Raw genomic sequence first — 23,786 nt, forward strand, 5'->3', positions numbered from 1 at the left:
AAAGAAGCATTTATCTTCCATCCCCTCAAGAAGAGATCAGTAAATTGGTTATTTTAGACAACTATATAGTCTTGTCTGCAATTTTTTTCTTTTCAATTAATACTGTTAAGATGATCAACAGAGAATCATGGATAAAACTGTTTATTTGAATCTCTATCAACTAGCGTTGAACCTAGTCATGGAAAAAAAGCCATAAAGGCTGTTCTGTTAGAAAATCATTTTGGGGACTGAAATGGGGGAATTCAGTCCTATGGAATCTCTTGGTGGCTTTCAATATCAGGGTCATGATATTTTCCTGGATATGATGTAAGGATTGGGACCGGGAGCACTAAGTTGCAGTTATTCTTCCTGAGTGGCTGATTCCTATCAATGATGGCAGGGGATGAAAACGGCTGGAAGAGATCATCTGTCAGCAGTTATTATCATAGATACAGATAGACCAATTCTTTATTGGCCAAGTGTGTTTGGACACACAAGGAATTTGTCTTTGGTGCATATGCTCTATTTGTCAAGAATCATAAGGTACAACACTTAATGATAGTCATAGGGTACAGATAAGCAATCAAATCATACTAGGAAACAATCAATATAAATCGTAAGGATACAGCAACAAGTTACAATTATACAGTCGGAAGTGGGAGGAGATGGGTGATAGGAATGATGAGAAGATTAACAGTAATAGTAATGCAGACTTAGTGAATAGTTTGACAGTGTTGAGAAAATTATTTGTTTAGCAGAGTGATGGCATTCGGGAAATAACCGTCCTTGCGTCTAGTTGTTCTGGTGTGCAGTGCTCTATAGCATCGTTTTGAGGATAGGAGTTGAAACAATTTATCCAGGATGCTAGGGGTCTGTAAATATTTTCACAGCCCTCTATATATCAATATATTACATCAATATACTAATGACACTGTTATCCACTCCTGGTCTGACAAGAGATATAGTGATACTCTGAGCCAGTCTTTAAAGAGTATTAAGAGTGGGATGGCAAAAAGCACATTCAGACTGAAACTAGCAAGACACAATGGCTGTGGATTTCAAGCCAACTGAATTGGAATATACTCAGCCCTTAATTGTGGACATCCCCCAGATTAAGCTGATCGTAGCATAGGGGTCTTCTTGGACCTCAGCTACTGCAAATAGAAAGAACCATGGCTAAAAGGGCTTTTGCACAGACTGGCTGAGTTTTCATAGTACATTAAACTAAAATCAAGAAGTCAAATTACAACTGCAAGACATAAACCAGATCAGTATCAAACCAAACTTGCTAAGACAGTTTACATAAAAATGAGTATTTTGGTGAATACACAATGTTGATCCAATTATACAGTATGCAGTTATCGCAATATTTCAATGGGATAACTATTCCCTGCTCCCCAAAAAGCTAATATTAACTGAAATAATCTAAATTACATGTTCTGGAAAGACTGCATTTTATTTACTAAACAACTCGTTAAATGCAACTGTAAATTGAAATGTATTTCAGGATTTAACAAATTATGTATCATAACCTCTCAATTGAAGCAGTACCATATTATAGCATATCAATTGGATTTATAACTGTTAATATTTTCTGTCTAATAGAATTCAAGATAAATAGCAAAACTATGCCATCTGAAGAAACAGTTTTATCAAAATAATATAGTATATTATTAGTCAACTGTTTTCAAGTGGAAGGCCATTTCAGTACAGTTGCATATCTGTGCAGTTACCATAGATAATGTGGATTTATACACATGTAAGTATATAGACGGTACATGGAGAAAGGATGGAGTGCTCAGCCCTTCCAGTGGCAGTTCTATTTTTTCCCCTATAACATGAGACATCTGTCCTCCTCACAACCAGCAATGAAACTAAGGGGGGCTGCTGGAGAGAGAAGGAATAGCTCACCTGTAGCCCCCTATAGGTAGTCTTATGACCAGTTCCTTAGTGACTGCTGGAAGTTCAATGAGGTATCAATACCTCTCTATAAAGACTTAGTTAAGACTGCACCTAGAATACTGCATCCAGTTTTGGTCACCACACTATAAAAAAGACTCTAGAGAAGAGCAACCAAGATGATTAGGGGATTGGAGGCTCAAACATACGATGAACAGTTGCAGGAACTGCGCATGGCTAGTCTAGTGAAGAGAAGGACCAGGGGAGACATGATAACAGTGTTCCAATATATGAGGGGCTGCCACAGAGAGGAGGTCAAGCTATTTTCCAAAGCACCTGAAGGCGAGACAAGGAATAATGGATGGAAACTGAACAAGGAGAGATTCAACCTGGAAATAAGGAGAAATTTTCTGACAGTGAGAGCAATCAATTAATGGGACCGCTTGCCTTCAGAAGTTGTGGGAGCTTCATCACTGGAGGCTTTCAAGAAGAGGCTGAACTGCCATCTGTCAGAAATAGTGTAAGGTCTCCTGCTTGGGCAGGGGGGTTGGACTTGATGACCTACAAGGTCCCTTCCAAATATGTTAATCTGTTAAATTCCAAGAGATGCTAAAAAAGGTATTTATGACCTGGATTCAAAGTTCTGACAGTTGTCCCTCCCACAAGGTTCTCTGATCACATTTTGGGAGCTTGACAATTGGCCCACATGTATGTCATGTGCACTGCCCCATAGTCACATGACCATGATTTACGACATTTTTTGCAGGAAACAAGTATTTACTTCTGGCTTTCACAAAACCAGCCAATTATGGACAGTGGGTTTGCTTAATGACCATGAATCACTTAACAAATTAAGGTGATTAGTTTAATGACCACTGCAAAACTGTTATAAAATTGGGTCAGTCACAAGATGACTCACTTAATGACTGGCACAACTTACAGGATCAATTCCAGGATCAATTGCAGTTCTAAGTTGAGGACTACCTATATTTCTTTTAGTAGCATGGAGGAGAAACATTTTAATAGAAGAATTCTTGCTCATAAGAAGATTACAATATGATTAGCGTTAGAGTTAATAAGTAGAATTCTCAAATAATAATCTAAAGAAATTGATTTGCAAATACTAGCTATATAAGGAAATCTCATTTGTAACACTAATGGTTAGTACTGATAAATAAGTAATACTAAACCAAAGTTGAAGATCTAGGAGAAAACAAAGAAATATGAGCTATGAAAATAAATTTGGGAGATGATTGTATATTCCCCAAATTAAATCCTAAACCATAAACTCACTTGCAGGAAGTCAGTGACAGATCATTTGAGATTTTTTTTCTATAAAGTTTCATCAAATTAAATAAATATTACTAAATTTATAATCCAACACATCTCAAGAAGTTTGAACAGTTTTACTGTATGATATGCAAAACTGAGAGCCACAAATTTATATAACTGTTAGCCACTTGTAAAGTTATACAAAAGTAACTCAATTAAAAGTTCTGAAACAAATTTTATTCATATTCCTTATTAATGGATGGATCGCCAAAGATCATCTACTTACATCATCATTCTGCTGAGCTTCTTGCATGACAAATTCTCGTACCATAGATGGGTTATATTCAACTAAATATGAGAATATATCAGTAGCCGCACTACGTACTTGGGCATCATCCATGCCCTGGAAACAAATAAAAACAGATTGTGAAGGAAAGGCATAATCTAAAATTTATTTTTCATTCACTTATTTATAATTTCATTTTCTATGTACTGCCTCAATCTTAAAATATTCTCCATTCTGACAATATTGCAGTTCTAGTTTGTTCCTATGGTTTTGTATAAGACTGAAACAAAATATGTTCCCTGACTAAAACTTTGAGTTTTTAAGGCTTTTCCTCTTTTTTTCTGCTTGCCTGTGTTTTTGCTCTGTTCTCTTTTATTTCTTGGTTGGATCATGATAGGACAGAATATAAATCACAAAAATACTGTATTTCCACCCCAAAATTAAATTGTTTATATTATAGAAGGCTAAAAAGTTATACAAATTAAGATACTTAGTTTGGAAACTTACTAGTATGACTTCTAGTGCTGGAAGTATGCCCATATTTGACAACGTTTTGAAAAAAGCATCACGGTTTTGAGGTTGTAATGTTTGAGAAAATGCACAAAACTCTTTAAGGAAATTTACCTGAAACACAGAAAAAAAACCATGTTTATCAATAAAGAGAATACAGCAACTGTCTTTTTTTAATCATTTATAAAAACATCCCTACCAATTCCTGTCTTTTCTCTTCATCTGTAGCTTCATCTGTAAGTTGTGCAAATAGGTCTGTTAAGAATTTTTCATCTTCCTACGAAAATAAAACACAAATCACATAAATTACGTTCAGAAATTTGAATTAAAACCAAATCTGGTAATTTGAAAGGACAAGTACAGTATATAGATCATTGGTATGTGCTCAATTTAAAAATACTATATAAAAATAAATTTCATTTTGCTCTAAGAATAAATTCCCACTAATTTTAGAAGTCAAACATACTGTCTATATTCATGGAACACACACATTTTCTAAACAAGAAATCACTGAGCATTAGAATCAAAGGAATTGAAACAGTCCTAAGATTTACAATTCAATCACTGTGAACGTTTAAGAAGTGACCAGGATCAATTGTATTTCAAGATTTAAGTCATTATATAATATTACCAAAGTTTTTGCAGAGACATGAATAGAAATTATGTCTTTCTAGACTAACTATACTTCTATTTCTAAACTAACCAAATTGCTCTTCAGTTTATTTCTGTTATTTTTAAGTTTTCAAAGGATGTCTTAAATATTTTTAAGCAAAATGCTTTTTAATTTTCACTTTAATCAAAATACTATTTAAAAATATCCAAAGATAATGGTATTTGAATAGTTAGACCTATTTTAACCACTATTTCCCATTCCTAAAACTAAAAATGGACCAGTTTTAAAGAGTAGGAATAACATTTTTTGAATATTAAATTAAAACTATTACTATTTCAGAATGTAACATGGACCATCAAAAGCCAATCTCTAATAAACAAAAAACCAAATAAAATTAGAACTTTATATATGAATAAGGTTTATTGCTAAAAGGAAGGAAGACAATGGTCTTCACTTCTGTTTCATCATATCTCAGAATGTGATCCTTTTATTCTTTGCAGGTGGTTTATTTTTAATAATTACACATATCATTCCTTATTTTTATTATTCCAAATACATTCTTATTGCATCTAAAGGCATGACATTCTTATTAATACTGTAGAAAGTACCTTTAGTTTTTTGATACCATAGTATCATAAGCCAAGTAAATAAAAATGAGGATTTTAAATAACTAAAATTGATGTTTAAAATGTAAATACATTTTTTCAAAATATTATAATACTTTCTTTTTCTATATTAAGAAGTGGTCTGTCTCAGATATCACAAGGAGTAAACCAAAATATATTTTACAGATGACCAGTATCTGGAGATGGTAGAGACAGATATCCCTCTACAGTTGATGTCAATGTACACATCCCCAATCAAGCCCTTATCCTTCTCTCTAAAACACAATGACAGAAGTACAAGGAATATAGGATGTGGAGCACAGATTAGATAATGAAACAGAGATAACATACAGGCTCAAGAAAAAATATTCTGAATGTCCACTATTGATCATAAAAAGGTATGCCTACCATAGTAATCCTGAAAAATATAGGTAGTCCTCAATTTACGACAATTGAGCCCAAAATTTCAGTTGCTAAGTGACCAGCTATTAAGTTTTACCCCACTTCAAGACCGTTCTTGTGATAGTTGTTAACTAAATCACCATGGTTAACTTAGTTACATGGTTAAGTGAATCTAGCTTCCCCATTGATTTTGCTTGTCAGAAGTTGCAAATAGTGACCACATGACTCTGGGACACTGCAACCATTGTAAATATGAGTCAGTTGCCAAGTATCTGAATTTTGATCAATGACTGATAGGATGCTGCATTGATCGTGTGAAAAGTAGTCATGTCATTTTTTCAGGGCGTTGTAACTTTGAATAGTCAATAAATGAACTGTTGTAAGTCGAGGGCTACCTGTACAATAGACATTGATAAAACTGGGAAACAATTTTTTCTTTCTTAGATTATAAACAATGCAAACATAAAGAAAAAGAGATGACTCAGGTGAAATTCCCCTTTTTTTAAAAAAAATACATCTACGAAAAACAATTCAGAAATACATTTCATTAATTGAAATTAATTTTATTAAATCATTATTTTGATTAGTTTTTATTCCATAAACAATATAAACAAGGTTTTGTAATACAATATAAAAGCTGCTTAGTGATGATTCTGCTCTAAACCTATGAAAAAAATATCCTCCTGTCATACTTAAACTGGAAATGAAACTGGTTTACCACCTAATGATTTCTCTATTTTGCATCTTCTTTAGTATTAAATATCATCATCCAATTATTTTACAGTATTGACATTAATCAGAAAAAACCAAAATAAAAATACTTCGTAATAGTCATACTTAGAAAATAAACACATACCTTATCTTTGAGTAGAAATTAATATATACTAAGAGGGTATCAAATAACAAGAATGTACTTAATTTATCATCTCAGTAGCAGCTTAATTAAAACTGAGCTTTAATCAGAATAATTCCTATCTGTCAGGTACCAGCATATCTATTCACCATATTACCTTACTTTTTAAAATGTTGTGTTCTCTACTGTATTACATTACCATTCCACATTTATTCCTATACATTACAGCCCTATTACTTGTTCAAGTCTTTATTATGACAGTCTAGAAATATTTGTAGCATGTTAACTTTTTCTACTTCTAATCTACTAATAACCTCTAATCTTATCCAAGATAGTAACAAAGAAGGTAAATAAACCAACTTTTAAGAATCAAAGGAGATTCAGTATTGTATGTGAGGATACTTAGCCTCTCTCTGACAATATTCTTTTCAATTTTTTTTTGAAAATAAATATGACTTGTTTAAATGATTTAAGCACATTGACCTTTATAAAACTACTTTAAAAAACAAAACAGTAAATACCTTGAAATAAAATCTACTATATTTTAATAAAGTCTTATAATCATATCTCAAAATAAAAAAATGCTATAAAAAGAAATGACAATTTTTCACCATATGGTACATCAGTCAAATTCATATTATCTCCACATAAAGCCTCATAGTAGATACTTCTGATTTATCAAACTTTTATAACGCTGTAATCACAAATATTTTCTAGTGATTAACAATGTAAATATAAATATGAAAATTGAATAAAATAACATGATATCCCTAGTAATAAATAACCTAACCCAAACCAAGAGAGCCCATGCTCTTTAAACCTGTTATCAGGTTCTCTGATAACATCCCGAATTGATGATGTTACCTAGTCAAGTAATGAAATGTCTGCAACAAACAACCATGCTCAGAGAGTACCAAGGACTCCACAGTTCAACCCTGAGCTCCATATATTCTCTTCTATTAGTTCTTGGATAACACTTGTCTTAACAAGCATTCATAAAATCATTAAGGTTGATATCTGGTTTTGAGACTGTTTCTGGGTCTTTGCTTCTCTCACCTCCCCAAAACAAAAAATTCTCAGTAGCTCTGAAAGTTGTATTTCAGGTCAATTACATTTGAAAAGGATGGTCCTGAAAGTATCTGCAAGCCAAGCAGATGATGGGCTAATTATGGTCTGCTCTACAGTATTTTAACGAGTAGTGGTAATGCATAGTAGAAATTATTTTTTTGAAGGAAGAAATATTCTGTTCTGAAGTACAAATATTGTTGCTACTAGCAGTGAGTATTACTCTTATCTGTTCTAATGCAATGTTATGATGGCACATGGTTCCAGACATATTGTTAAGAAAACAAACTTGGCAATTTCAATTAGAAGTGATTCACATTTTCTGGGCCACATCAGCATTTGGGAAGTGCCACTTTCTATCAACTGAGAGCTCCAGAGGCTGCTCTTGATAAAGCACATTGCACTCTGAAATAGCTCAGATCCAATTACTCAAGATAGTCCCTGACTGGAATATAACAAGGAGGCAATAAAAAGCACTATTGGTTACTGCTATTGCCTCTTAGACACCAACAAATAAATCTAAAAGGTCCACAATGATATTCTTGGGTGTAAAAGAAGAGCAGAGCTATAATGTCAACAGATTTATAATCTCAAACTGTCATTGGATGAATAAGAAGCAATCAGAAGTCTCCCAATTTAGCTTCTATAACAGAAAATCCAGGGACAAACACTAGCAATGTGATATCTAAAGTCTAGGTCAAAAGTGCTCTAAGGAGATCCTACAGTCAGACTAATCACATGCTATCTACAGATCAAGTAGAACCAAGACATTACCATGAAAATCTGCTACCACTTTCCATCCAGAATTTAAGATATCTAAATTAGGGCTGCCACACAGAATACCAATAGCATTTAGACTCCTATACCATTTCACAGTGCTTTACAGCCTTCTCTAAGCAGTTTATAGCGTCAGCATATTGCCCCCAACAATCTGGGTCCTCATTTTATTGACCTCAGAAGGATGGAAGGCTGAGTCAACCTTGAGCTGGTGAGACTCGAATTGCCAAATTGCAGGCAGCCACCAGTCAGCAGAAAAATCCTGCAGTATTGCATTCTAACCACTGCACCACCAGAAGCTGGAATGGGCTTATTCTCTATTGTCCAACTCAGAGGAAAGGGTCAGAACCATTTCAATCTAATCAGATGGAATTTCCTTTATGAACTGTCTGACAGTGGAAGAGACTGCCACACAAAGTTGTCAATTGTTCTTCAAACAGAGGCTAGTTGGCTATGTTCAGTGGTAATTTAATGGATCCTGCACTAAGCAGAGTATTAGACTATAAACATACATGGTCTCCTTCAGCTATATGAATCTATTGTTTATCATTTTCATTCCTGGTTCGCAACTTTAAAAAACCCCTGAACGGAATGGGAATTTGCCAGGGACAACTTGCCATAAGCCAATTCAACAAACACAAAAGTTAAATTAATTTCAACAGAAATGTGGTCAATAATAATAAAATTAAATCAAACTGGAAATACAAGAATTACAATAAGTTTGAAGATAATGTGATCACCAATAATAAAAGTAATTAAATGAAATGATTACTTCAGCATTAAATTGTCCCAGTGAGTTGTCCCACAGCAAGTTGGCCATGGTGACTTGGCCATAGCAAGTTGTCCTAGACCATCCCTAATGGCAGCACGGAAGCTTCCGGCCTAGTATGGCTTCCAGAGGGGGTTTTCTGGAACACTACTACTTAAAACTTTAATATACTCCTCCCCTCCCCAAATCTTATTCAGAAAGAGCATGTTGGAATCAGTAGTATTTGCAAAAAAATCTCTTTAAAGATGGCAAAATTCATGCAATTTTTCAAAAAGCATATTAATTCAGAAGATTCTACTAATGACTAATACAAATGGAAGACATGTTGTCAAAGCGAATCTCTAACTAGCTGCTCAAAGAACCATATCATTCATAAATCCTTGATAGAAAACCATATCCTTGAGAAAAGTGAGTGCAGCCGCTACATTAATTGAATAACCATGTATAGAAGATGCTTTCACCTTTTGCTATGGCAAGTGTAAAAATATCTGTCTTTGCTTTATAGACATTTTTACTCAGAAAGGCCCAAAATTTATTATATATTAAAAATTCTCTATTTGTATAAGGAAACAAAATATTTCTATTTAGCATTTTAAGCCTTGCAATTGTCAACAATCTCTGATGTTTTATAGAAAGGAAAAAAATATTTCAAATTCAAACTGTTCTGAATTCTAATACCTGGTGCTGGTGCATAATGGATTGCCGTTATCATTTGGGAGATGTTTCAAATTAAAAGCTAAGAGTTTCAAGGACAAAACTCTTCCGAGATTATCAGAATGTAAAACTGGCCTGTTAAAAAGTGATTTTACATTCAAAACAAAATATATAGAAGCGGTTCAAATTCAAATCTATTTTCTTCACCACATTCATAATACTTATGGCACTTTGTTGTGAAGGATGTGTTGTCAGCATTAAATGCAATATTACTTTTAACAGTAAGGCTGGTGCAAGGACCACCTGTAAATGGGGGGGGGAAAACTCAATTTAAAAAAAAATATCCAGACTTACCTGTAACATACCAACTATTTCTACTTTATTAAAAAATATGAATGAATGAAGAGTAGACAACATGTTTTCCTCAAATACTGAAGGAGTAGGTAGAACCATATCTTGAATATATTGTACTCTGTATGTCTGGTGTATTTTTTGTTTCAGCTCCGGATCAGATATTGGAATAACTTCTTTAAATTTTGCAGTTTTTGTCAGAAATTCCCTGTGTTTCCGTGACTGTGATAAAGAAGGATCATATTCTAGACATCCAATTACATCCATTATACATTCTTCAGAAAACATGACTTCAAAAAGTGCAGTTCTATTCAAGAGGAAGATTCCCTTAATAATTTCATACAAATGATGTAGTCCTTCAGTATTTTCCAAGTCCTCACACACATGAAAAATTTCTAAGAGTTTTTTTATGTAGCCCTCATTTTCAAGTGCTAAAGCAAGTTTTTCACGCCGCAATGGGGAAGGCAGTGAAGATGCCACAAGTTCTGCAATCTCTTCTAATCGATTTAATTCACAGGATGGTAACTCTAGACCTGGAGATGACATATCATCAAAACGTTCCTCTTCAGATTCATCCACAAGATCCTGAGTAATGTCCACTGAAGGGTCTTTTCCCTGAACCTGTTAAAGAGAAAGAAAACTATAAACTATACCATTTCAGTTGCTAAATGTCTACAAGCATATACAGATATATTACTATAACATGTTATTTTTTAATAGAATCGAGAATTATAGATCTGCATCAATAAATGAAAAATAAAGCACATTAAAAATTAAATACACTACTAAGCACCATAGAACAAAGTCATGAATTAAGGAGTTCAATTATATAAAAGGCTGAGATGTTGTAGCTAGTATTTCCAATGAATGAATATATATATATATATATATATATATATATATATATATATATATATGTATGTATGTATGTATGTATGTATGTATGTATGTATGTATGTATATATGTATGTATGTATGTATGTATGTATGTATGTATGTATGTATGTATGTATGTATGTGTATATATGTATATGTATACGTATAAAATTAAAGATAACAAAATGCTTAAAATAATTTTTTTGATGTAACCACTAATAGTATGTAACACGAACAACTTTCTGTAGGCTCATCACTCTTTCTTAACAGCCTCAGAATATTATGTAGGCATGTACTTTTATATTTTGAATTACAGTAGTTCTTGTGGAATATCTGTATAGGTATTCCACAAGATATTAAAGGTTACTTAAGGCCGTGGTCCCCAAACTTTCCTGGCCTGACGGGGAAGAGAAGATAGTCCCTTGCGAGTGGTAGGCACATGTGCAAGGGTGCATAATTCCACTTGTTATGTGCACCTGTCACTAATGCAAATGGAGCTGTGCGGAGAGCTCACCCAATCCTTGTATGGCCAAGTTCCAAAGATGCTGCAGCCCACTAGTGGAGTGCAGTTCGGAGTTGGGGACTCTGAATTAAGGAATATTCAAAGTTATGACAGACATTCCACTATTATATAAGCTTCCGATTGATCCCAGGGACGCTGCAGCATCCTCCGCCTCTCTTACCCGCATCCCATCTCACCAGGACTCCACAGCACTTGGGCCTGCTCTTGATACACCCATCACTCATTGTACTTACCTTTTGTAGCTCTCTGCACCTCGTGTTGGGGAAGAAATGTAGGCCACATGTCCCAGGGCCACACAGGAGTGGCTTGAAAGCAGCCACCATTTTGTTCTGGCTGCTTGTGGACAAGGATAAAATACAGCCACCAGACAACCTGCTTCATTCCGCAGTCTTAAGAAGGTTTGCACAACAACGAGGAAGCTTCTGCATGCTGCAGAAAGATTCTTCAGTGCTATGTAGACCTTATCAAAACAGCAGAACAAAGCAACTTGTCCCCAGGCCACCTGGTAGCAACATGAACCTGGCCATTTTGTGGCCAGGACAAAATAAATAGTCAACTGAACAGAAATGGGCTGAAATAGCCAAATCTGCCAAGAGATGTTTCTCTCAGGCCGACAGAGTCGAAACTGGGCCTGAGCGGAACGAGGAAGGGGTGTGGCTGAAAAACTATGACTCAGTCTCTAGGCTGTAACAACCCATATCTGGATGATGCCACAACCTCACTGGAGAATTGCAACCAGCAGCTGTGCAAAGAAGCAGTCCATTCCAATGCTCTAGAAGCCTTGGAGTTCTTCAAATGGTGTGGAGGAAGGTGTTTGGCCTGGTGGGATGGGAATCAGTCCTAAGGTCTGGGCAAACCTGGTGGGAGTGGAAAAAGGCCTTTGGAGACCCCAGGGGTGGAAAATGGAGCAAAGGGATCTTGGGAGAATGAGGGAGGTCTTGGGAGGGCCAGGGCCTGGATCTGTGCTAAGCCTCCAAGGGCCTCCCCAACCTGAATTACAACATTTAATAACCTGCATTTTCATGTAATGATTCATTGAGGAAAGCAGGGATGGGGGTCATTAGGTGAAATGCTTCACTTAATGACAGTTGTAACATGTGACCGTAATAGGCAGGCTCTATAACAGCATTTTTTCAAGGACTACCTGTATATGCAAACCTAAAAATAAGCTCAGATCAGAATATAAACATTTGCTCCTGATATCTTAGTACTACTTATTTTGTGAGTTAAGAATCTGCTTACACCCCAAAAATATAAAACAGTGGGTGACTTTTTTTATTGTACTTGTCTATAATCAAGAAGTCTAGATGCTTTGTTTAGTAAGGCTAGGCAATGCTTTGAATTTGTAAGGAAAAAGCTGTTTCAGAGCAAAAAGCAACATAAATATAGCATTCATCTGGAATTTGTTAAAAGAGCTGTAAATAATCTCAATAAAAGAGATATTTAGCTTAAGGAGCGGTAGGTGTATGCGGTTTTCTTCCCCTGGTATTCCTTAAAGTATCTTTTTGCATTCAGATCAAAAGTGTTACATAGCTGTATTATTTAATCTACTTACAGTAGACAACTTTAGTCTCCTTACAACTCCTTTAGATTATTTCCAACTACAATTCTGAAAACACAGTGTATGAATTTCAGGAGGTGTAACTTTTGGGAAAAATGGAGATAATTGTTTAGTATTGTTAATTGCATTAATTATCGCAGATAAGCATTCAAGGTATACATCTTACCTGACATATTTTTTCCCATATTTCATCACAGCCAGCCTTTTCTTGAAAGCTAAGAGCCAGGTCATAGTTCTCTGCTTCAGACCACACAATCAGCGTGTCCTTAAAAATTAATAAATAGATACATATGTACATAGGTATTTACTAGAGCTGTAGTCAGTCAGAAGTTTTATAGAACTTTAATAAATTGTTGTAATTTTGTTTTATCAAGGTAAGTATATAAATTCTCCATCTTTATTATCATTACAGTTCATAAAGAAATAATACCAAATATCTTCATTTTTTAATTAATTACAAGGAAATAAAATTGACTAAACTATTACCTGTTGCTTCTGATAGGCAGTATTAGGGTTGATTTTGGACTCCAAAAGTAGAGAACCTAAAGAGCAGGAGGAAAAATGTAATATTTATTAAAGCAAATTTTTTATTTACTAAACACATTTATTATGGCTGCCCAATTTGCACATAGGTGACTCCAGGAGGCTTACAACACTTAAAAATCCACCACATGAAAACCCATGAAAACCTCATCCTACCCCCAGGGCAGACGCAACGCAACACAATCAAATCAACGACTTGATTGGTTCCATTTCCATTTGTGCTCATAAAATACATTTTAAATGTGCAAACCATTCTACAAGGAATGCTTTAAAATTAAAAGACCTATCTATTAGTAGATAACACATGCCTATTTAAAGAGTAATTTATTGAGTATTTATCCTATAGAGAGTTCTTCTAGGAACAGATAATGATTAAATTGTGCAATATTTAAAATTAAAGCAAGAGTTAGACTGGATAAGCAGACTTTTTCAAGTTATCATTCTGGGCGTATTTTCTAATAAATATTCAATATGATAAAAACTATGTGAAAAAATCCAAATGGAAGAATCAACAATCCACACCTTTCTAAGCTTTTGGAAGGCATAAACAGAAAGTGTCATTATTATGTAGAATCAGAAATATAGCAAACAACAATACAGAGATAAGCTAAGAAAAGTTAGTACAAATTTCCTAGAAACAGTCCCACATATAAAATTCTGCTTTTTAAGCCACATTTACTAGCCCAGTCACACTACTGAACACAAATTATAATCATTTAAAAATATTAGATGGCAATATGAACTTTCCAGGTTTGGAAATCCTAAAGATTATTTCCCAGACCGCTGAAACTACTGATTTGAGCTCACTGTCTCAGTCAGAAAAAAGCAACATTCTGTGTGCAATACAGAATATTTTCTCTCACCATTAGCCATAGTTTCATAATTTATCAAATCAGTGGCTCATAATTTTCCCCCCAATCTGATATCACCCAGATATGCTGGATGTACAATCATGAAATCTGGGAATTGTAATCTACAATATCTCCAAGCACCAGATTAAATTTGCTTTACTTTATAAACTACACAATTTCAATGGACTCTGGGTGGTCTATAAAACATGAAAAATATATAAAAACAGATAAAACATATTTATAAGTTAGAATAACAATTGAAAAATTAAGATGGTGGCAAAGTGAAGAGGTATTTATGTCAAAAAGAAACAACAATCTTATTCCTGAAACTGATTCCCAGTGTAACTGACACTGTCAGGACTATGTTAATATCTCTTTTATAATACAATTGTATGAAACATTTTGAAAATAACTGAAAATTCTTAAAAAATGAAACAATACTGACTTTAATCACTGAATAAAGTTGCTTTTAAAGTTATTTCTTCAAAGCTCAACTAGAAGGAAGTTTTGTATTGCTAAAACGTCATAAAGTTAATGGTTAAAATATTAACACACTCACCAATAATGGTTACCTTAGAGCACAAAGATAAAGTTCACTGAAATTGACATGGGAAATCAAACATTTTCACAAAATACTAAAACATTTATATTATTTATATATTTTAATATAGAAATGGAGCAAGTATTTCAAAATTATTAAAGAAGTATACTTTCCCCATAGAAATCTGCTCCAAATAAGCCCAGAATAAAACTAGAGGAAATTTCTTATTATGATGGGTTAAAGTGCTATACTGATTTTATTGCTTTACAACTTGTCACAGGAAGAGATGAGTTATAAAAAATGCACTTTGACAACAAACCTCTATCTACTTTTCTAGGTGCAAGATCCACTAAAATAGAGTCGTTTTACACTGCACTGGTTTGCGAGATAAACAATTAACAATAGGTAAAGTATCACAAATTGTTATTTTGAACGGTATGTAGATAAACAGTATCTACATATCATTCAAAAAATAAAAAAAACCAAAAAGGAAACAAAAGCCCAAAACATGCCTTGTCAGCAATCAACACCCAGATGAGTAGAGGTAACACCAAGATTAACTTTAGACCAACAATTAAGCAAACAATATTCCAATCAAGAAGTTACCAACTCAGTCAAACAACCTAACAGTAAACAACAGCTTAATTAAGGAACCACCAAGAACACTCCCACCAACACTGACAGGGCAAGGCACTAGAATATAAAAAGAGAGCAAACTCCACCCTATTCTAGCACATTACCCACTTAAGTAATGAAAACAACCAACCTTAGAGAGCACCAAAGATCCCACACTATCAGCCCTATATCTGATGTTGCTAAATTGTATGCCACTGAAACAATATCATTAAGTGTTGTACCTTATGATTCTTGATGAACGTATCTTTTCTTTTATGTACACTGAGAGCATATGCACCAAGACAAATTCCTTGTGTGTCCAATCACACTTGGCCAATAAAAATTTTTATTCTATTCTATTCCGAAACATGTTGGACTTTTCTAATCATATGAGTGAAGCTATTTGAGTAGGTCTTTGTGACTTGCCACAAAGATGCTGATTAGGTGAAGAAGACACAGGTTTTTTATCCATATGGTTCCTTTGTAAGCAACAGATTGCTCAGTAATGAGGAATGACAACAGTGGTGCATGTTTACATGCATGCAAAAAAACAACCAACACCCGTTCTTTAAACATTATAGGACTGTCTCAAAGTATTTTAAAGGTTTCAATATATCCTATCTAATACTCTTTTTTAAAGAACAATATCAATAAAGTGTGCTCCTTAATGGTAATGATTAAAATGACTATCATAAAATCATATGGTCTTCTAGTCCAACTCCCTGCCTGAGAAGAAAGCTTAAGTAAAGCTTTCTTTACTTAATCCACAGTAATTAAGTAATTTCCTATAGACCTGTCATAAAACTGTAATGTCTGGACCAAAGGTGCTTTTCAAGAGGCAACTGGACTTCCAGAAAGTCTAGTTGCCTCTTGAAAAGCACCTTTGGGACAACCATGACTGGATGACTCAATCTCCATAGAAATGAATGTCTGAAGTTCAATTTGTTCCTCAACCACCAATCCCACCTCTCAAGGATATATACTATTCAAAGTATAATCTTGTTGTGATGGAAGGACCATATGAGGGTTGGCTAGGGCAGAGGTCTGCAACCTTAAACATTCAAAGAGCCATTTGGACCCGTTTCCCACAAAAAAGAAAACACCGGGAGCTACAAAACCCTCCCCGTGCCTGACTGTTTCTTGACCGGCCACAAAACTAGCATATGTAGTTGAATTAGATATTCTGTTTTCATCTGAAACTTTTCTTTTCTTGGATTTATCCATGACTGGCCTATCAGGGGTCAAAAAGCTCAATAAATTGCATGCCAGAGGGTGTCGCACGTTGGTGGTTATGATGCATATTTTGAGTGACAGGGAGCCACAGCAGAGGGGTGAAAGAGCCACATGCGGCTCCAGAGCCGCAGATTGCTGAGCCCTAGGCTAGGGGAAGATCAAACATTTTGCCATCCAAAATGTCACATCATCTATATTCTGTTTGGTGGGCAATACTTACAATCAGTATTTACAATGTCAGGTACATCACAGAAATACATTATTATACTAATACACTCAAGTGAGGGATTTCACATTTTTAGTATAATAAACATAAGGTACATTTCTAATAATCTGTTGCAACCTTCTAAAATCATTTTATATTCTGAATCTATCTGAGTATTTGGTAGAAATTAAGACCATGTCACTATGTTTTAACTTAAATCAAAGAAAATACATTCCTTAATTAGGATCAGACTGGAATATTTTTATGCACATATTAAAAACAAGTCTCACTTAAGTGAATGTGACTTTCTTTCAAGTAATTGACATACTGAAACTGGTGGCAAATTGATTCGAGTTTTATTTTTCCCCTATCTATTAGCTTCCATTCATGTTTGCTTTTAGAAGAAAAACTTTCAAACTTGTTATGTGAAAACTGCATTTTTATCTATATGATTAAAAACACAAGAATGACATGGCCGAATAGCCAGGAATACCAGTACATTGAGACAAGATGGGATTTGAAATTTCATTGGTTATAATTAAAACAGGTAGGATATATTGAAACCTTTAAAATTCACTTCTGCTTCAAAAAAAGATTTTATATGAAAATAGAGACATGCTCCAAAACTCGCAACTTTGGAAACTGTGTTTAACAATCATTTAATATGATCAAATTATGAATTCCACTTACTGGAAGAAGGGAGGTTAATGGATAAGATTTGTTTTTATTAAAAAAACAAATTAAAATTTTTATACAGGATATGGAAAACATGACAAAGTATTTTAAATAGTCTATGAAGTTTCTAAGTAATATAGTATAAAGATCTGGAGACATCTTGTTAAGTATTTGGCCATACAGTATTTTAATGGTCTATACACGAGTTAAACAAGAATACTATAAGTTTAAACAATTAGGTTATTTAGGTATCATAGGAAAATTTCTCAATGTCTAGGGAAAAGTTTAATGAATACTTTAATACTTTAATTAACACTATCCATAGTCTGCCATCTAGAAGAATTTAAAAGTCACATGCTAACAGGACTGTTAGGCAACTTATGTGAACACAGATGGAAATTGTCTTTTGTGAAACCTATCATATAGAAAATAGTCCTTACCTGATTCTCACCTTCTCAATTTAAGCAGTACAAAAATTCATTGCCCCACATCTAATTATCAGCATGTGCCAGAGTTTATTAATACAAGGGTTAATATATTTGATGCAGACCTGTTCAGCTATACTTACCATCACTTTCTGCCCTGACAAGCAGGGACATGCCCTTCAGCCTTTCCACATAGCCAGAGGACACATGTCCAGTGCCCCGATCATCCCACTGTCTGTCTTCATTTAATGTATAAACCTTCACTCTCCTCCGAGTATCGGTCATTCTGCCTTTTCCAAACCACAAGGGTCTGTGATAGTCTATCAAGAAAAGCTGTGATGGGGGGGCTTTGCCCCCCTCAATTAAGGGGAGCAGAAAACGGAGCAAGAGTCCCACACAATACCCCAAACAGATCTTTTTATCGGTACTGTTAAAATAACTGCCTCATCACCCCAAAAGGGGGGCAGCTTAAAACAGGAGGCAAGGCTACCAGGGGAGGAACAGAAGTTTTTTTCTGTCAAAATGGTAGCTTTGTAGAAAAGGGGAAAAACAGGAAATAAAAACGTCAAGATTTCAAAGAGAAGGAACAGAAGAAACACCAGGAGAAAATGAAAAGAGGGCGATGAAAATGGGAACAGTTAAAGAGGAATCTAGGCGATTCAAAGCAAACAAAAAAACAAAACAAAAAAAAAACAAAAACCAATAATTCACCAGTGCAGACGGCTAATGCTGGTTAGGGGGCAGACGAGGTGAACCGAAAAGCAGCAAGTGGGAAACAGGCCCGTGACAGGAAAAGTGGGAAGGATTAGCTGGCCCTGCAAAAAGCCTTCAAAAGGAGACGTAAAAACGCCACGGGGACGGGGAGGCAAATCCGCGGATACTGCCGGGGCATCCTTAGGAGAAGGGGGCGAAGAGGCCAGCGGAGGGGAACGGGGAAGCAGGGGGAAAGGGGGTCAAATCCCCCCTTCGACCAGGCCTATTGTGCAAGGCGCTGCTAGGCCCGAAGCCCCTTTCCTCGCGCTCCGTTAGCCAGGCGAAGGGACCGAGACGGAACCGCCCCTTCTTCCCAGGGAAGGCCACGACCTAAAAGGGGGCCGCGGGGGACGCCGCGCTTGCCGGGACGGGGCCGTGGAGAGGAAGGTGCCCGCGTGGGGCGGAATGGCACGCGGCGTGGGCGCCCCTCTCCTGTGGCGCGATCTTCCCCCTCACGAGCAGCGATGACTGCACTCTCAACGCGATGCCACCGCCGCCGCCGCCATGTTCTTCCTGCGCTCGTTCTTCCGGATGCTGCCGGCACTCCCGCCAAGCTCCCTCGTCCCTTTCACGCCTCCGGAGCCCTTCCGTGCACCCGGCAAAGAAGCGAATCCGCTCCGCGGGTGGGGAGGATGGCTGAAGCGGCGGCCGTCCCGTGTCCTTCTGTCTGAGCCTCAGTCACTATGCGGCCGCCATCTTGGTTTCACCTCTCACTGGAGCTACGGGGTCTCCCAGCCGATCGCAGCAGGGGCCGGGCGCCAACATTTAAAGGGCCCGCAGCCGTCAGGAAAGCTTTAAGAAGACAAGGCCCTGGTGGATAGGTTCGCGCTTCGCACCTGTCTCCTTGACCGAGTGGGAATCACGGAGCACTTTCCTGTGAGAAAGCAGAAATGCCATCCTACGAACGATTATGACGTTCGCCCCTATTTTTTTTTTTTTTTTGCAGACAAGACCGTTTTCTAAAAGACATTTTTCACACAATGGAGTAGCAAAAAATAAATAGAATAGAATAGAATAGAATAGAATAGAATAGAATAGAATAGAATAGAATTTTTTATTGGCCAAGTGTGATTGGACACACAAGGAATTTGTCTTGGTGCATATGCTCTCATGTGCATAAAAGAAAAGATACATTCGTCAGGAATCATAAGCTACAACACTTAATGATAGGGTACAAATAAGCAATCAGGAAACAATATCAATATCAATATAAACCCTAAGGATACAAGCAACAAAGTTACAGTCATACAGTCATAAGTGGAAGGAGATGGGTGATGGGAACAATGAGAAGATTAATAGTAGTGCAGATTTAGTAAATAGTTTGACAGCGTTGAGGGAATTATTTGTTTAGAGAATGATGGCGATCACAAATGTATCTATCTTATTTGCCCTGGTTTGGAAACCGGCTTTTCGTACATCCTAAAGCTTATTCTTGGGAAACCCTCCTTCGGGTTGACTACTACAGCAGGCTGAGGTAAAGGTGGCAGGGCTCACAACAAATAAATGAACAGCAATTTTGAATGCTTACAACCAGCATCTAATTAACTATTTTATAGCCACCCATTTTTTAAAATCAAGTTTTATTGATGTTTTCTTTCCCCCACGCACACATATTTTATGAACAGAGTATTGGCCGTATCATATCTTATACAACTTATCATATCCAAATTCATTTTACATAGTTACAATTTTTGCCAAAATATTTTTTCCCTACTTTTTTATCTTATCTTAATACTTCTATAGTTATTATATAAATAGCATCACCATCCACCCTCAAATCCTAATTTCTTTACATTATTTCAATTAGTTATCTTATCCATTATTAATCATATATATTCTCTTTTAACTTTCATATTAATTCATTCTTCATCCTAATAAATTTAAGCATGTTTGGGGTTGCCTTTCTACCATTTCATCTCCCTTGTTTTACAACAATTCTTCTTCTCCTCCTCTCTTTCCCTTCCTTCCCTTCTTCTATCCTTTTCTGCTTTCTTCTTTCCTCCTCTCCTTCGCTACTTCCCCTTCCTTTCCCCCCTTCTCCTTCCTTCCTCCCTTTCTAACCTTCTCTTCTACTCTTATTTCTTCTCCCTTTCTTCCTCTCCTTTCCCCATTCTTCTATTCCACCCTCTCCTTCCTCTCTTCTCCCCTCCTTCTTCCCTCTACTCCACTTTCCATTCTCTCTCCATTATTGTATTCATTTTCAATTCAATATTTTCCACACTGGTATCTGGGCAACCCCGATTTTTTCTCCACTTATTAACTATATTTTTCAAAAGTGGTGAGAACGAAATGTATGAGAGATTTTTGTAGACTTTATCTTGTCTTTTATTCTATTTTCTTTTTTTCTTTTTCTTTTTTGGTATTGGTTTATGAAATAATAAGTGATGGGAGACCTTTTTGAAATTAAAAGGCAAGAACTAAATGTATGAGAGAGGTACTACCTTCTTCTTTTTTTTCTTTTTCTTTTGTTCTTGGTCTGTCTTTGATAAAATTAGGGATAATTATTGTTTTATTTTGTTGAATGTAAGGATTATAGATATTGATTACAAAAATTGAAAAAAAATAAATTTGTATTGGGGAATACATATTTTTAATGTAGAAGGGAGGGATAAGAAAGGGGGCAAAAAAAGTGGGGACTAGACTTGATTTAAGTGTTAATTTCAGCATAGAGGGATAGAACTGTTTTATGATAGAAATATGCAAATAGTAAAATTTTAAGAGGGAAAGGGAAATACATTGGATAAATTATATAATGAGGGGGGGTGAAAATGGAATTGGGTTCAATTTTGTACCTGACTGATATCTTGTTCAAAAATGATTTGTACGTGGTTTGTCTTTAAAAAATAAAATAAAAAATTCAAAAAAAAGGAAGAAGCATCCTCTATTGGTTCTCTGGTTCGGTGTAAACTAGTAGCACCCACCACTGCTCCAGATCCAGTGACTTTCCATCTTTATCTCTGAATGAAGGAGCATTTCCACACACAGACGTTCTTGTTGTATGTATGTAGTGTATGTAGTGTATGTATGTATGTATGTATGTATGTATGTATGTATATTTTAAAAATTAAACTTCATGGATAAAATTGTTCAAACTCTAATTACATTGGACTCTGGCCTTGTAGCAGGTGCTATGAAGGTGATAATCAAGGTGTGACTTGATTATCTGGCAAGAGTTTGATCTTTTTGGACTTGAGGATATGAATATAGTTCTGAAGGCTAATAGCTCAGCCATAATTAGATTTATATTTCTCCTCGTTAGCCAAGACAGAGTGAGCCACTTATATATTATTGAATTGTGGGAAACCCCACCCCCGAAGAATGAATTTTTTTGGGAAATATTAAAAAGGCAGAATATTATATTCCTCTAAAGGAGAAATGGAAGAAAAAAAAACTTAAGGGAGGCAGAAACCAGTATCAGTTTCCGTGCCCCAAGCAGAAACTGTGGAGGCCAGCTTTTAGAAATGCAGATTTGGTAATCCATTCAGAAAGACTGGGTCAAGACAGAAATTCAGATAAGCAACAATCAAAAGATTGACAAAATTAGCTCAGACAAGCACCTAGGATTTACATTTCCCCTTTTGCCTATAGAGCCAGCCATGACTCTATAAGAATCTGACAACAGCCATTAAAATACTGAAGGACATGTTCTTGCACAGGAACAGGAAGCTCAAATACAAAGCTCAAAGAAGGTATAAAACACATCCACTCTCAGCTCCATTTTGTCAACTGCCCAGAATCACATGTGGTTGGTGGTTCTGCTTTATCAATAAACCTTTCTTTCCAATCAACCTCCATGTTGTTTCCAGCATTTTTCTCCCAGCTTGGAACTAAACCAAATGGATTTTCCTTCCAACAGGGTCCTGGTGGTGGTTAGTTTTTTCTTTGAGAGAGGGGATAGTTCCAGTCTATTAGGGAAGTAGTGGTCTGCCTCCTCCTCAAGAGGCTATCAAAGGTACTGGACAATTTTCATCCAGTTTCCAACCTTTCCTTTGAAGCTTCCCTAAAGCATCTTCAAAGAACTCTGGAAGAAGTGGATTATCTGGACCTCTTTTTATCAGGTTTCAAATCTGGGTATGAAACCAAAATAGCATTGGTTACATTTTTGGATGATCTCTGCAGATAGAGGGATAGTGCACCTATCTTTGCTTTTCTTGACCTCTTAGTAACTTTGGATATCATCAATCATGGTACCTTTCTGGTATGTCTCAGGGATTGGGGTTGAGTGACAGATTGTTATTCTGGTTCTCCTCCTTCTTCCATGGCTGGTTTCAAGCAGTGTTGACAGGGAAACAAGCAATCCAGCCACGGCCCCCTTTTACGTGAGGTGCCATAGGACTTGGCACTCTTTCCTCTCTTGTTTAACATCTACATGAAACTGCTGGATGAAGCAGAGGTGGGTTTCATCAGGTTCTGACCAGTTCTGGAGAACCGGTAGCAGAAATTTGGAGTAATTCGGAGAACCGGTAGTAAAAATTCTGACTGGCCCCACCCCCATGTATTCTTTGCCTCCCAAGTCCCATATGATCGGGAGGAAATGGGGATTTTGCAGTAACCTTCTCCTGGAGTGGGGAGGGAATGGAGATTTTACAGTATCCTTCCCCTGCCACACCCACCAAGCCATGCCCACCAAGCTATGCCACATCCACCAAGCCACACCCACAGAACCAGTAGTAAAAAAATTTGAAACCCACCAGTGGGATGAAGTAATCTGTTGGTTCAGTATGAGGTATCATCAGTATGCCCTGGGTTCTCCATATGATGCCATGGAGATTCTGTCTCAGTGTCTGGAAGCAGTGAAGATCTGGATGGGGAACAAGAGGTTTCAACTGTAAGCCCAAGTGGCTTTGAGACTCTTTGGTTCTATGGTCTTTCCATCTGTTGTTCCAAGTGCGGTTGCACTATTCTAAACAGATCTTGTGTGCAATTTTGGAGTCTTTCGGTACTTGTGGT

General features: G+C 36.2%; 1 protein-coding gene across 2 annotated transcripts in view; it reads right to left on the reverse strand.

The window, feature by feature from the left end:
• The window catches only part of PPP4R3A (protein phosphatase 4 regulatory subunit 3A), a 31,285-nt gene extending 11,655 nt beyond the window's left edge, over positions 1-19,630 (reverse strand). The window contains exons 1-7 of one of the 2 annotated variants that reach the window (XM_058162569.1): positions 18,227-19,630; positions 13,482-13,537; positions 13,162-13,260; positions 10,039-10,656; positions 4,146-4,223; positions 3,944-4,060; positions 3,437-3,553 (exon numbers count right to left, since the gene is read on the reverse strand). In XM_058162569.1, the coding sequence (XP_058018552.1) occupies positions 3,437-3,553; positions 3,944-4,060; positions 4,146-4,223; positions 10,039-10,656; positions 13,162-13,260; positions 13,482-13,537; positions 18,227-18,368 (1,227 nt within the window). In that variant the 5' untranslated portion in view covers positions 18,369-19,630. The remainder of the gene's footprint in view (positions 1-3,436; positions 3,554-3,943; positions 4,061-4,145; positions 4,224-10,038; positions 10,657-13,161; positions 13,261-13,481; positions 13,538-18,226) is intronic. The other variant, XM_058162567.1, reaches the window with a different exon arrangement.
• Positions 19,631-23,786: the final 4,156 nt, after the last annotated feature.

Source organism: Ahaetulla prasina, chromosome 1, assembly GCF_028640845.1.
Source record: "Ahaetulla prasina isolate Xishuangbanna chromosome 1, ASM2864084v1, whole genome shotgun sequence".
In the NCBI taxonomy this organism is placed as follows: Eukaryota; Metazoa; Chordata; class Lepidosauria; order Squamata; family Colubridae; genus Ahaetulla; species Ahaetulla prasina.